Here is a 16,137-nt window from a genome sequence, read left to right as displayed (position 1 = left end):
CTCTCAACCGTAGACAAAAAATAAAAAATTTTTTTCGTTTAAAGTGGCAATTGATATTTTCCTATTGTAATTCCTTTTATTATACTGCAAAGTTTAGTTCCCCCTCATAGAAAATAATATCAATTTCGATGACATGGAAAGTTTAACATGAAAAGTTAAGCAGAATATACATACTTCCTGGAGTTTCTTTCTTTTTGGCTCTTCCTCTTGACAATTAAGTTCGGCCGAGAGTTTTTTTAAGAGGATGCTATGCCATGGGAGAAAGTTTGAAGGCAAGTCCTGCATCACCTCGATTTTTATTTTAAAATTCAGAGAAAGTTGAGTTCGGGGAAAAATCTATAGCAAACCAATTTCTAAAAGCTGACTGAAATGCTTTTAAAATAAATATGAATATTTGAACAAATTATTGCAGAATTGCTTTTCCTCTTCCTAATCCTGAATAATGCTGACATGATTTGTTTATTACATTTTAATATTTTAAAATCTATTTTTTCAGCATTCAAAACTACAAGGTTTAATATTATTTACATGAACTCATTGTTGCTATACTTTAAATTTTAATTTACTTCTGTAGGTGTAAAGGATTTTGCAGCGAAAGTTTTTTTTTCTCCACTGTATATCATTCATTTGAGTATTTCTCTTCTAAGTTGCCACGTGTATATTACGGTATATATTACGTATATTACGTGTATATTACGGTATACGTGTATATTGCTGCTATAATATTTACGGAAACTGGATTTCAAGTTTATTTTGAAATAAAGCAAAATTGGAATAAAATTAAAAGGAATGGTATTTATGTTTCCAAAAAAATCTATCATGCATATATCATGTATCTTTTGAAACTGAAGCTTTGATACTTACAGCACGATTGCTTGACAATTCACCATCTCTGCAATATCTTGGAGAAAAACATTCACATAAATTCCGGTATTCCTGAACTTCAGGCAATGAATGACATCTTTCAATAAATCTCGCATCGTCACAAATGGATGATGAGTTAAATCTGAAAATCAAACAAATATAATTTATTATAGTTTTTTCTTTTGATCTCAGGAAAGTGAAATAATACTGGTTTTTCTGAACAATCATCGCGCCTGTATAAAAACTCATTAAATATTATCTCCGAAAAACAGAAATTTTTTTAATTCGCAAAGGCTTTCAAGCTATTTAAGACAGTTAAACAGCAAAACGTATGGAATGTTAATAATCAATAACCGGGCACGTTCTTAATTTGCAGTCTTTCTCAGAGAATGCACAATAAATACAGGAATGCGGGTCAGCATGAAATATCAAACAATGACTTCAAATTGTATGAATATTAATAACGAAGTGATGATATTTTTTAAAATTATTTTGTATTAATTTAGGTCAAAATAAGATAAATATATTATATTTAGCATTTTTATAATTTATGGTGACGAAATACCGGCATGAAACACCGGTGTATTTTTCGGCGTTTAATAGTTAAGTCTGCCAAACATGGCTCACTTCCAAACAATACTTTTTCAAATTTGCACTTATTTGCAGTTATATAGATCTGAGAGTAACAGTTATTTATGATTGAAATTTCCTTAATTTACAAAATCATTTATTGATAAATTTCTAAATATGAATGGAAAAAAAATTTTCTCTTTCTATTTTGGATTTTACATTTAGTACAAATACAATTCCGATAACCAAACAGATTTTTTTCATGAACTATTTGACTGTTTATAGTAATTAAAAAATACCAAAATGTAATTCTGCTTGTAATTAAAGCACCAGAAAAAATAAACAGAAACGGTTTCTCTTCCGCATCGAAGAGCTAAGAAATTAATCTATACATAATAATAAACGTGGCTGTGTGTGTGTCTGTAATCACAATATATCGCCCCACAAGTCTCGCCCAGGCACGAAACTCGGCACATAATTGCGTTTTGACATAATGAAGAAGTATTTTTTTTCTTTTTCAAAAATTTGCATTAGTTTTTTAGTTATCAGTCATTTTGTAAGAAAATCTATGCTTTTTCGTCTTCAAAGAACCATATTCAAAAAACTTGTAAAAAATGCATATACTTTTCTCCACTCTTATAAATGTATTCTAATGCGAACCTTACAATTGAAATATTAATTTTCGACAACTTAAACCAATAATATACGAAGGAATTAATAATTTAATTGTAAGGTTCGCATTAGTTTACATTTATCAAAGTGGAGAAAAGTTTAACTTTTGTATTAAAAATGTGGCAACATATTCGATACGTAAATAGAACACTTCGCTTTGATATGATAATCGCTTTCCTGCTATGTTTTAAAAAACTTTATTTGAGAAAACCTTTAACGTGGCGGACAGCTGGCCGCCTAAAAGCCTGGTTTCTTAGAACAGGACGCCGTCAGCTGGAAATCAGCGTTAACCTCTGATTGGTCCATTTGTGAGTTTGATAGTATACGTCATCGAACGCTCATCTTGAACTACAATTGCCGTCCAACTCAACTGCAGTTGGATTACAACGTGACGTTAACCACAGAAGCAATGGCGGACAACATCCAACAGCACATTGAAATCAGCCAAGATTTTGACTTTGACATTAAACATAGCTTCTTCATTAAGCATAGCACTCTTCATTTAGCTCAGCTATAATGGGTTTTTTCTTGGACAAAGTCATTATTTGTTCTCTAAAACACTGGTCGACAATCACAAAATCAATACAAATTCAAAATAAATATTTGTTTACGTTATTAACGCATGCGTAAGGAGAGATAATGTCTGCGTTGGACCGACTGCTCACGCTGAGCTAACAAAAAAGTATTTTTTTGGCGTCAGCTCTACGTCAACTTTCCGCTGACGCCCAGATAAGGCGCTAGTTCTAAGAAACCAGGCCTTGAGCTAACAAACCAGCATTTTGTTGGCGTCAGCGCGACGTTGACGTCTCGCTGACGCCCAGATAAGGCGCTTGTCCTAAGAAACCAGACCTTAAGGCGGCTAGTAAATAATAAAGTATAAAATATTAATGGAAAAAAGTCATGCACTAGCTTGCAAAAATATTCACGATTAAAAACAAAAGACGAATAAACACATTGATTTATTTAAAATATTGTAAAATATTTGTTCGAATGCTATTTTCTTCCCAGCACGAACAAATTTTCGACATTTATTACAGATTGCTGCCTATTTAATCGAAGTTTGAGGGAATACTAGGGTGGTTTTTATCAACTGGGGGGGGGGGGGATTTCCTCGAATGTTTCACAGCACCCCCTAAAAAATTGACAGCATACTTCATGGCATCCCATTTATTATAAAGCTAATAAGGTCAGTGTGCTTAAAGGCAACACGATTTATTATAAGTTTGTGACATATACGTCAAACTCGACATTTTATTTTTCCGCCAAAAATGGCTGAAATATTAAGACATCAGTTCTAAACAAATTTTTATTGCAGAAATTGAATTATCGTCTGTAACCTAAGCAAAGATGTTTTACTTTAGAATTTAGGGAATTTTTGTCGAATATAAGGTGCACTCAATGCTGCACTCAAGGTACCTAAATGCGACAGGGCATTTTTGTATCGTTTTTATTCAACCTCTTTTGCGTCTGCAACAATAAAATATTACTATCAAAATTTCAAACACTCTCCGACTAGTAAGATTGCACCACTTCGGTTACAATTCAAGTTTAATTTGTTTCATCATGAATGCAATCAACATTTGTCGCCATTTGAACGCAAATTTAGTTTATCGTATATCAAATTTCCGAGCGTTTTAAATCTGACTAGAGTACTTAAAATCTAACTAGGGCTTAAAATCTAACAGGATGGCTATGCAAGTTCCTGTCTTTTTTTCTTCTTTTTACTGTTACTTAAAGAATTTGTCACGATATTATCGTCGAAAGGAATTTGTCGCTATTCAAAATTACAACCACTTTAAAATTAGCTAGAATTCTACAATGTTAATTGCAACTCTATGTTGGATAACATTACAAGCTACAATCATTTTCTAATAGTTAGAAATAGAATTTATCGTCATTTTATTGAAATATTGAGTTAATCGTCAACGAAAATTTCGAACATTTAAGTCTAACTAGAGTACCTAAAATACAACTGAGGGAGTTCTGCGCAGGATGATTTTATAAGTTCCCATCATTTTTTGAGTACTACTGGCAGAGTGAGGCATGATATTATCGTTGAAAGGTTGATATCGTTGATGTATCGATGACTGTCAAAATGAGACTACGAACACTTTCAAATTAGCTAGAACTATGCAATTTCAGTTGAAATTTTATGTTGAATGCTGTTACATGTTTCAATATTTTCTTATTGCTAAAAAAACAGAATTCATCGTTATATTATTACGAATTTAAATTTATCATCATTTAAAATTCCAACCAATTTTCCAACTATCTGATTTATAACTGAAACGTGAATTAAAATCGTAACAGCACCTTTCATCTTGACAAAAATGTTAGTTTCCACTATTTCCTGACAGTAACAAGCAGGATTTATCGTCATATTATAGCCAAATAGTAATTAACATCCACAGAAATTTCGACTACTTAAATTTGTTAAATTTCAACTGGAATTCTATGCCTTCTGATAACAGAAATTTATATAATTTCCCAACAGTTGTACTAAGAATTTATCGCAAGATGGAATTTATCATCAATCACTATTCAGACAGCTTTCCGACTTGTGTGTTCAATTTTTAATTGCTGCTATGTGCATTGAGACAGCACAAGTTACAATTATTTCCGAACGTTGCGAGAAAAATTTATCTAATCAAAGTTTTGACAACTATTCGACTAGCTACTTTGCTTAAATCCTAACTAGATTTCTGGGTCTGATACCAAAATAAGTCCCAATTTGTTTATAAGTACATACATAAATTATTATATACATGCATAAATTTCAAGCACATATGTATGGACGTACAATACCTGTATGCACAAGTTATACACCTGAATCCATGCATATTCTAAGTACATACAATATATTTATGAACGCAAGTAGGTACAATACATGTTGAAACGTACATAATACGTACATCTATATATGTACAGTGTGAAAGAAAGGATCCACCCTGGTAAAAGTCAATAACTTTTAAACTAATGATCGGATCTTCACTTTCTAGTTCTCAATTTTAATGGTTTGAGGGAATGACCTCTATTATGCTTATTAACAAGTACAAAAACGTACTTTCTCTGACTAAACATATTTTTCTTATACGGATTCAGTTTTCTGAACCCCAAGATATTGGGGAGAGCCGCAGTCTGGGAAGTATGTTCCCCTAAGTTTATTCAAGAGAGCGGTTCAAAGTTTGGACTCACTTAGCGTAAGTTTTATTTTTTGTGTATTTCGCCATTTTACGAAAACTTTTAAGCTCATTGAAAAATTTTGTACACAATTATAAAATTAGTTTATCCAAAGGTAATTCCATATAAAATATCACTTTCAGTGAATATTTATTATTTTATTTAATAATAGGAGAAAAAAGTTTAAATTTTAAGATAATAAATTTTTTACATCATTTTCAGGAATGTAATTTTAAAGTGCAAAATACAAAATTAGAACGAAATCGGTCAAATAGTTCCTGGGAAATCGAACTTTAAAAAGCTGCATTTTATTCTTGTGGCAATGATAACAATAGATAAACAATCTGAACAAAGTTGTTCACTCATTCACAAGTTTATTAATATTATCAATGTTTTGTCTCATGGAAACATTTCAGTTCCTCTTCGTTGCAGTTAGGCACGTGCGTTGGAGTGAGTATTTGACAGACCATGATGGTATCATAAATTGAGTAGCGTTTAATCCATACAGCTGCAGTTGGCTTCTCATTAGCAAGCAAGACCCAAAATTGATCATTTAATATAGAAATCAGCAAACCATATGCTTTCTTCTAATTTACGATCTCGGTTTTTCGATTATGGCTTTAATTTTTCCTCTGAAAATATGGCTTCTATTCATTTACGCCACTTTGGGAAACTAGTGCCACAAAAGAAGACAACACCGAACATCAGTTGCCATTGAAAGAAATTAAAAGCCTGGAGCAATAATGTAGGTAGTTACTTTATTTACGTCGCACTACAGCTGCACAATGGGCTATTGGTGACGATCTGGGAAACATCCCTGAGGATGATCCGAAAACCTGTCATCGCAATTTTAATCCCGAGGGGCCCTATTACCAGCTTCACGGAATCTAATTCCGATCGAAATGAAGCTCTCGTGTCGTCATAAATCCGTGAATGTCAGTTAGGCCGTATTACGAACTCTTGATTCCTCTCGGAACTAAATTCCAGAGCGAAATAGTTACGAATCCGATTCCGGCAGGTTTAAGAGCAAGCGAAATCTAATTTCCAATAAGAGATTTTTTTATTTTAGTGATCAAAATGGCGCTGTTTTCCGACATACAGCTAGCTATTGCTGAAGAGAATGATCGAAATACTATTAAGAGAAAGATCTATCGGCTCAAAAAATTTAAGGTCTTCCAATATCTCGACAACGAATTGAGAAGTCAATTCAGATTGACTAAAAACATTTGTGTCGAACTTTTACACAAGAAAATAAGTCTCTAAAATTTCTTAATTATCAGTTATAACTAGTTTTTATTCAACTTGTAACTTAAGTTTATAAAATTTTGAAACATGTAATTTTGCACTGATATTTATTATTATTTTATTTAGCTTTTTAGTGCCGGTAAGGAATCCTTTATTGGGCCCTATTACCAGCTTCACGGAATCTAATTCCGATCGAAATGAAGCTCTTGTGACGTCATAAATCCGTGAATGTCAGTTAGGCCGTATTACGAATTCTTGATTCCGCTCGGAACTAAATTCCGGGGCGAAATAATTATGAATCCCATTCCGGCAGGTTTAAGAGTAAGCGAAATCTATATTCCGATAAGAGTTTGTTTATTTTAGTGATCAAAATGACGTTGTTTTCTGTCATTACTAACGATTAAAGACTATTACCGATAAAAGCAATCTGAAAAATCAGTTTTGTAGTTTTTCTTAGCATGTAAAGCAAAATTTGATAATTTTAATTTAATTTTATTTAAAATAGGTTAGTTTTATAGCTTTCATAAATATAACTGTATTTCGATACTTAAATTGCGGCTTATTCTGTTTTACGGTTTGAGTTAAAAAGAAGAGCTTTTCGTAATATTCAGAAAGATGACACCTTATTTATTTCATAATTTTATTACCGTCGTCGAACAGCCGACCCAATTTTATGTTTACGACTACTGATGTTCAACTCCGTAGTCTTGTAATTGTAAATCCCTTCCAGAAGACAAGGAGAGTCCTGTATCAAGTATTGAGTGAAATTTGCCTCCATGGAGAACTTTTTGATGGAACTAACCCTCATTTCCGTTACATGGAGAGGAAAACCACGAAAAGCTCCCACGGTTAGCCTGACCGCAAGGAGACTCCTGATCTTCTGAGCCACAATGGCTAGGCCTAATTAATAATAAAAAATGATTGCTTATAAAAAAAAATAATTCCATTGAGATAATGATGAACATTTAGATGAAATCCTATTACCGCCAAGCAATCCGAAAAGTATTTTCGTGGTTTTTCTTTGCGTGTAACGCAAAATTAGGTCACTTTAATTTCAACGTAATCATGGTTGAAATGAATTATTTTTATAACTTTTAAGAACATTGTTTCTCGCCGAAACTTAAATTGCGAGTTACTTTGATTTTTGGGAGTTAAAAATATAAATACAAAAAATATAAAGAGCATCTCGTTATATTCACAAATATAATTGGCTGTCTGTCAAAGATGCTAAAAAGTGATTCATTATATAAAAAAAATTCATTACGATTCCTGAACATTAAGCTGGAACTCCTTAAGCGTTAAGCAATCTGAAAGATATTTTCGTGGTTTCCCTTTACGTGTAACACAAAATATGATTGTTTTCTTTAAAAAAAAATAATAAAATAAAAATATTAAAAAAAAACATTCATGAAGGCAGCAATGTTTAAATATTTACGTAAATTATGAGTTATTTTATCTTTCTTCCATGTTAAAACAAAACAAAATGAAGAGCATTCGATTGAGGGCAATTCATTAGCAGGGTAGATAATCTTTTGCGGACGTTAAGAAATGATTTTGCAGATTTCTTCATAAAAAATGCTACGAAAAATTATTTTGATGAAAATTATTTTTATTTTTAATTCTCATAGGAAAATTTAACAAATTTACGGTTGCGTGGCTTATATTTTTTTTAAGAAAAAATTTGTCATACAAAGCATTTTTAATTATAACTATTTTAAAGCAATAATAGTAAACTAATAAAATTCAAAGGGTTTTAGTTTAGTTTTACTCGTTCTGTTGAATCACATATTTAAAGATTAAAAAATGCTAATATAAGCGTATATACTTCAGTTATAATAGAACCAGACGCTTTAAACTAGTAACTATGGTTGAATAAGCAAATATCCTTCCTTCGGTTTTAATTAACTCAAGTTCTGAAAACCGAAACTATAGTATATAATTGGCAGTAATCTGAATGATTTCTGGTTTTAAAATGTCAATAAACAAGCAAATAAATAACGAGTGATGTATAGACATCTTTAAGCAATATACAAAACAATATATTAGTTTTTAGAAACAAAAAAATTTTAGAATTCAAATTAAATTGCTTTTTAATGATCAACACTGATTAAGCGCAATGCTTTGGTACGGCGGGGATATCAGAAAATAATATATATAAAGATGCGAGCGCCACTTTTTGTGCGTAAAACCGGTCTGTCAAAAGCGTATTGCTTTTCCGAAATCCCCCGGGAAAAGTTAAATCTCCCTATCCCCTATATCAGTCCCTGAGACGCACGCTCAACTAAACACACAAAGAAGCTGAACAGTATGAATTTTTAAGCTTTCTGTTCTAAGTTAATGCGATTTTAGCTCGTATAGAAGAAAAAACAAACATATCGTTGCCAGATTAATAAATTTGAATTATAGAAATTTTATAATTGATCAAAGTCAGTTCCGCCAACAAACTTCAATTTCACCGGAATCGTACGGAATGACGATTTCGATTCCGGATTCCGATTTGCTCATGTTACGGAAAAGTGGGTTCTACGAAATTGGCAATCCGATGAAAGCTAGTTTCCGAGCAGAGTCGTTTCCGAGCGGAATAAATTTCGGTGAGTTGGTAATAGGGCACCTGCTTTTGTAGCGCGACGACCTGCGCGTGCAGTCGAGCACTTCACGGTAGAACAGTTTAATTAATGATTAAATAGTTAACATTTCTTTGAATTAAACAATCCGGAAGTTAAGAAAAAGTATAAATTCATTAACAATGGTCAGTGAACAATACCATTCATAAAAGCACAAGTAATATAAATTGTTGTTGAACTTGTAGTTCATTTACATCGCACTAGAGCTGCACAATGGGCTATAATGGGTCTGGGAAACATCCCTGAGGATGATCCGAAGACATGCCATCACAATTTTGATCCTCTGCAGAGGGGATGGCACCCCAGCTTCGGTAGCCCGACGACCTGCACGCAAAGTCGAGTACTTTACGGTAGAACAGTTTAAAGAGGACCAATATCGCACACCCTCGGTCCCGACGCAGACTAATTCAAGTGGTCACCCATCCACACACTGACCGCAGTCAGTGATGCTTGGCTTCGATGATCTGCTGGAAACCGTGTCTTAACAATCAGTTCACTGCGGGACAAGTAATATCAATACTTGATAATTAAAGTGATTTCCCGTTACAGGCGTCAACAGATGGTGGTTGACTGTTAACGAAAGATGGTGGTTGGCGAAAACTGATTCAGGGGGAGGGAGGAAAAGGATTCGCTTAGCAATCCCGTTTATGGTGGTTATTTCACGTTTGGTGATATAAACTAATTTGACTTTAAAATGTAATTTACTAAGTACCATAATATTTCATATTAAGAGATGTTTTTTAGCAATTATAAAATTAAATTAGAATAAATGGTTGTCTTACCCATAATCATTACATACGGTGAAAGACGGTAGCTCAAACTCATCAGTGTTCTTGACTGTAACTTTCACAACAGTTTCATATCGCCCATAGAGTTGCATAAACTGCCAAGTCTGGACAACAAATCCAACTATGCAAACAAAGAAAAACAAAGTGCGCAATACTTTCACATGAAGGCTGTTTGCAGACACAATCTTCGGAATGCCCGTTATCATTGAATTTTGGAGTAATTTTGATGAGAATTTCTGAAACGACATTTTATCTTTTCTGCTCCGCTTTCGCAAAAAGGGGAAGAATCTAAATTAAAATAACACAAAGTATTTTACATAAATTTTAGTTTGTTTTATGAAAAGAAGTAATATAAATAGCTCAAAATTCAGCATCATAAAATTCAGTGATTTTAATATTTTAGCAATAATGTTCAGCGTAATTAATAAACATTATTACTTTTTATTAATACTTAAGTGTTACACTCAATGATTAAATAAGTTTACTGAATGATTTTCTTAATTGACAAATAACAAATGCAGAATATTATTTATTTATTATCTTTCATACGGTTTATTGGCTCGCAAAAATTTTCTTCCCTAGTTCTTACCCAAAAATATAAGTCTTCTTGCATTTACTGCGCGTACCAGATACTTAATACAGTTTAAGAGAGTTCACCTAATTTTTTCTCTTATTAATATATTTCCTGCAGCGGTTGGAAACTTACTAAAATATTTCAAGCTCTAGTTTCAACTACTTTTGCTTGGTAAAGATAATGACATTTGTCTTCATTATCAATATCTTTATCATCGAGAATATTTTTAAATTGGATCCAAAATGCTTTGTTTCACCTTCAAATTTCTTTTGTTCGATTCTTGGTAACTAAAGTTTACGCCTGCTATAATTTCATGGTGAAATCCTGATAACCGAATCAGCAATCTCAGTTTCACTACTGAAATAAAATTCCATCTCTACTCTAGCAAGAAAAATTTTTACATTATATTCTTCGAAAACAACACGCTCTTGCTAATAATCTTCTTTATTGGATATTTCTCTATCAAACAGTTTCCCATCGCATTTATTTATGGTACTATACAAGTGTTCCACTGATGTTGATTTAAGTTTAACTTTTTCATATGATAGCTCTCAAGCCCAAATTTTTCCTTTAAACTATTATATGTTTTAAGAACGAAATTCTAGTTACCCTATGTTTTCTAATTAAATCAGCCATGTTTACGAAGGCATAAAATCCTTACTGTAATAAAATAAACACTTTAGAATTATTGGTACTTTACAGTTTGCCAGACACAAGTAAATTCTACTATTTTTTTTTTAATTTTTCGTTCATTTAATTGTTATTTAATTTAATTTAATGTTTATATGTTAAAAGAAATAAAAAAATTAATCAGAAAAGTTGGCGGACGTCTTCATTTTTTGGCTACTGGCTAACAGAAAAGTACCGAATAATATTCTTACTCTACAAACTGAGTTAATGATCAAGAATCATGCTGTAAGTTTCCAAAATATTGAGTTTTCAAAGAAATTACCCATTTCTCTTACTCCGAAATATTTTATTTTACAAATTAAAAAAATACTACTTCTAAATCAAAATATAAAATCATGGAATATCTTCCCCAGTATTTAAAAGGGTGCAAAACAACAAAGTAGTTGCAACATGTTAATGCTACCCCATTCTAATGATCAACCTTACAATCAAAACGTAGCAACCAGTATTTGTAAGAGCAATGGTCAAGAAGAAACATTTATTAACCCAATATATTCACCTTATTTCTGAATGTGGCTCTCTATATTATTAGTAGATAGCAGTAAAATAAGAGGCATTTAGTACTTCCTCTATATTATACAAATGCATTGATCTACGTTAATCTGAGCTGCAATGATGTCAGAGGCAGACTGCAAGACTCCTGTTAAATTTTTTTAAGATACTGAGAAATGAAAGTTGTCCACAAATTTTTGAGAGTTCATACATCTTTATTTCTTATTTTCATTTATAAATTTAAATTAATATACAGTAGTTGCCACATTTACTAAATTAGAAGCATTCATAAATATAATAAAAATAAGTATTTATAAAATCAAAATACAGAACCTTTTTCGTAGCATATTTTCTGTCCTATTTTCTCTATGATTTTGGAAGGCAGCAGATACTTAACTTGTATATTAGCAAAATTACCACAAATGAAAATGTTTGAAATCCGTACATTACATCTCCTGTATCTCTTCAAAACCTTTATAATATCATAAAAATAAATATTTATAAAATCAAAATAAAAAACCTTTTTCGTAGCATATTTTTTGTCCTATTTTCTCCATGATTTTGGAAGACTGCAGATACTTAACTTGCATATTAGCAAAATTACCACGAATGAAAATGTTTGAAATCCGTACATTACATCTCCTGTAGCTCTTCAAAACCTTTTGATCATAAAAAAAAAATTCAAAATAAAAAATAATATTTTTAAAAACCACGTTTTTGTAGTGGAGAATAATAATTTTAAAAAAATTTGAAAAACGAAAAACGTGGGGTGCATGAAATACGTAACAGTAATGTTATAGTGTGTGTATGTGTGCTCTTGAGAATATGTGTATGGTATATCTGTAATTGTATCGGAATGTGGATGTGGAATATGTTTGTGTATATGCATATGTATGTGGATGTATATGTGGCTGTGCATGTGTATGAGTAAGAAAATGTGTATATATATGTGTATATATACTGTTATGTATTTCATGCGCCCCACGTTTTTCGTTTTTCAATTTTTTTTAATTATTATTCTCCACTACAAAAACGTGGTTTTTAAAAATATTATTTTTTATTTTGAATTTTTTTATTTTAAATTATAATTTTTTTAATTTTTATTTAATATTTTTTAAAAGTTATTACTTTTTAATTATTATTCTTTATTATAATCTTTATTCGCGATCGCAACAAACTATAGGGGGCGTTGTTGTATGAGACGCATACCTGCGATTTCTACATGAACCGTCATTCAGTTACTCTAGAGACGTCGTTAATGTAGCATGTAGCATTGCAACGTTCCTTCTTTATTGTGACTAATTAAATTTAAAAAAGAAAAATGCTTGATATTCTTTCTTATGCAAACGAAAACAAAATGGTATCTCTTTTTATTAGAGAAGGAATATCCAAAACACATCGGAAAAATATTTGTACATTAACAGAAAAAAATATGTATATTCTTATAAGAGTTAAAACCTAATGCCCGAGAAATAGTTTTACTAAATTTAATGATATAACATGAAAGGCCCATTTAAACTTTACATTCTATAGTTTTAAGAATCATATTACTTCAAAAATTAAAATGAACAAAAAGTATACATAAGCCTCATAATTTTATGAAATTTAATTTTGTAAACAAAGTTTTCTGACTACAATTTTTATCAAAAAATTTCAAGTTTCAATAAAAATCATTATTTAGAAACTAAGAAACGTAAAATAAAGAATGCTGACGAAACAAACACAAATGAACTATTCTTTTTTGTCGCCATTTTTAGTGCTACAAAAATTCGTCTTTGGGATTTGCCAAAAACAAAACAAGATGCAATTGTATTTTTTTAGGAGGGAAATATTTTACCGACAAAACGAAAATTTACCAATCCCCACAACATAAAACTTTATCTTGGTAAACGTACGTTTTAGAAATGTTATTTCATTTGGAATCTTATTTATCAGAGTTCATATGGCGATATGATTGTTTTGAATCTTTGCTAAACTCTATATCGGCTCATTTTCCACCGAAATCCGATTGACTACTTTGATTTTAAATAAAGTGTTTTATTTTATGAATTGTCGCAAAAATTTTAAGTGTAGATTAGCGGCACTTAAAAACCGCCAAATCTGTAGCGGCGGTGGCGTTAATAAGTAAGAACCGAATTTTTATTCCATACTTTTCTGAATCATATTACTTCAAACATTGGAATATACAAGAAGTATACATAAACACATAATGTTATACCATTTAATTTTTCAAAAAAAGTATTTTGAGAACAATTTTTATCAAAAAATTATAAACTAAAAAACGGAAAATAAAGAATTCTTAGGATAAAAAAACGATTTCAAGAATTCTTTACATTGAAATAAAAACTTTCATATTGTTTCTTTTTTTATTATTCTTATAGTTCTTAATCAGACGTAAAAAAACCATTCTGTAGAGAACCATCATCAAATGAAAAAAAAATATTTACAGTCAAATTTTTTATTGTAAAAATCATTGCACTTACCTGATTTATAATTCCCGGAGAATTCCAAAATGATAAGTTCCTTGTTTGAAAACTTTATTCTCAAATAATAGATACATAGTCTATCCCTTCATTACTTTTAGATAACATACTACACAGCAAAATTTTATAATAGATATGAAATTGAATATGTAGCTAAAAACAGAATAGCTGAATTCTAGTTGAACTTATTCTTTCAAAACTAAAAAATACTTACCAAGAAAGCGATTAAAATTAATTAAGAATCAGCACAAATGGCACTATTTCAAGTAACTTGGATAATTTTTTATTGTTGTTTTCCAAATTATAAGGATACAGAAATATATACTATTCTATAACGAAGAAGAATATGTTATAACTATTACAATTCTGTATGTTCTGAATTCATATTTATTCACTGGAATGACGAAAGCAATGTTGACTTCACTTTAATTCGTAATGAATTGAAGACAGAAGAAATGCATTTTACCTTAATACACACATCTGTAACAGTATCCGAAATCGGAAGTCATCAGTTGCAAGTATGTTGATAATAGAAATGAAAAATTATTGAGGAATTTTTCTTCAAATGTTTGGCGTGTTCTGTTCCTGAAAAATTTACTAATATTCTGGAGATTTTTTTCAAGTTCTTCGGCCTTTTCCTTAGGGAAATTTCGTTTCTTATTTGCTGCTAAAAAATGGCGTCTGATTCAGTCAATGATTTCGATGGAACGAAATGAAAACGTGATAAATTAATGTCCGATATTTACAGGCTCCCGCTAGACGGCGTACTCGAGCGTTGCGATCGCGAATAGAAAAACAATACCTTTACGACTTTCATTAGTTTTATGCTGATGACAACCAAAACAATCTGGAAATGAATGAGGAAAAACTGGATCCTACCACGTGATTTTTCAGCCAATAAAAATACTCTGACAATAAAAATCTTTTCACCTGACATGTAATACTAATTTGAAATAATGGAATCGACAACAAAAGACAATCTCGAAAAAAAAAAATTTAAATTTTAATTTTATTTTACTTTGTATGTCTTTTTTCTCTTTATTTTCATGCATTGTCATCCAATTCTGAACTATGTGCCAAATTTGAAGTTTGTAGCTAGTCGGGAAGTTAGTTTAAAATCGATTACAAAATTCCACCCGGACAGACATACAAGAAGGCAAGTTTATATAAACGTGGTAAAAATGTTGATTGCTATCAATTACGGGAGAAAAAAATGTGTCTTACTTGTTTAGAACTCTTCTTAAATTTTTAATTGAATAAATCTAGAAAAATTAAATTTTTTACGGAATGCCAGAGGCATTTAATTTGAAAAAATAATGTAATGTATAAATATTGCTTAATGAATAAAGAAAGTAAGAAACGTGAATTTTCTTGTCTTTAAAAGCAAATTATTTCTGACCAAGAATCCCGTATTGCACTTTGTTAAAGAAAACTGCAGTTTGGAATGAAACAATAGGATTCAAAAAAAAAAGAATAAGAATAATTTCGCAAATCCTGAAAAATACTCAATTATCTATTTTCAAAAGTTCTATCCATATTTTATCATAGTTTTTGAATTAGTTTTTAATATCTTTTGTAAAAGCCACGTTATAGAGAATAAAATGGAACTACAGCATTGATGAATTACACGTGTCACTTTTATATTAATATAATATTCAATCAGTAATCTATATGAAATTTTCTGAAAATGTTCAATGCCATGCATTATCATAACAATTTTAGTATCCTTGAATTTCTATATATGTAATGTAATTTAAAAATGAAATTGAAATAATCTGAAATAAGAGAAGTACCATCTTGTGGGGTACTTCTTGCAGTACTTGTGCAGCATTTGTGCAACGGGTGCTACTTTCTGCGAATTCGAATTTGGCACTTTTTAAGTGCTGCTATTCATTATCATGTTTTTTTCACTTTAAAAGTGTGTGGAACTTGAAGATAGAAGTCTCTATTGCTAC

At 30.9% G+C, this 16,137-nt stretch overlaps 1 protein-coding gene across 1 annotated transcript in view; it reads right to left on the bottom strand.

Moving 5' to 3' along the window:
* The window catches only part of LOC107445175 (uncharacterized), an 83,145-nt gene extending 72,919 nt beyond the window's left edge, over window positions 1-10,226 (bottom strand). Inside the window, exons 1-2 of the mRNA XM_087168978.1 lie at window positions 9,938-10,226; window positions 865-1,006 (exon numbers count right to left, since the gene is read on the bottom strand). Of these exons, the coding sequence (XP_087025104.1) occupies window positions 865-1,006; window positions 9,938-10,191 (396 nt within the window). The 5' untranslated portion in view covers window positions 10,192-10,226. The remainder of the gene's footprint in view (window positions 1-864; window positions 1,007-9,937) is intronic.
* Window positions 10,227-16,137: the final 5,911 nt, after the last annotated feature.

The sequence above is a fragment of the Parasteatoda tepidariorum genome, chromosome 8 (assembly GCF_982258835.1).
Source record: "Parasteatoda tepidariorum strain Cologne lab strain chromosome 8, Ptep-v5.0, whole genome shotgun sequence".
NCBI classification, from domain to species: Eukaryota; Metazoa; Arthropoda; class Arachnida; order Araneae; family Theridiidae; genus Parasteatoda; species Parasteatoda tepidariorum.
The sequence above is the reverse complement of the archived record's forward strand: the minus strand, read 5'-3'. Positions and strand labels throughout refer to the sequence as shown.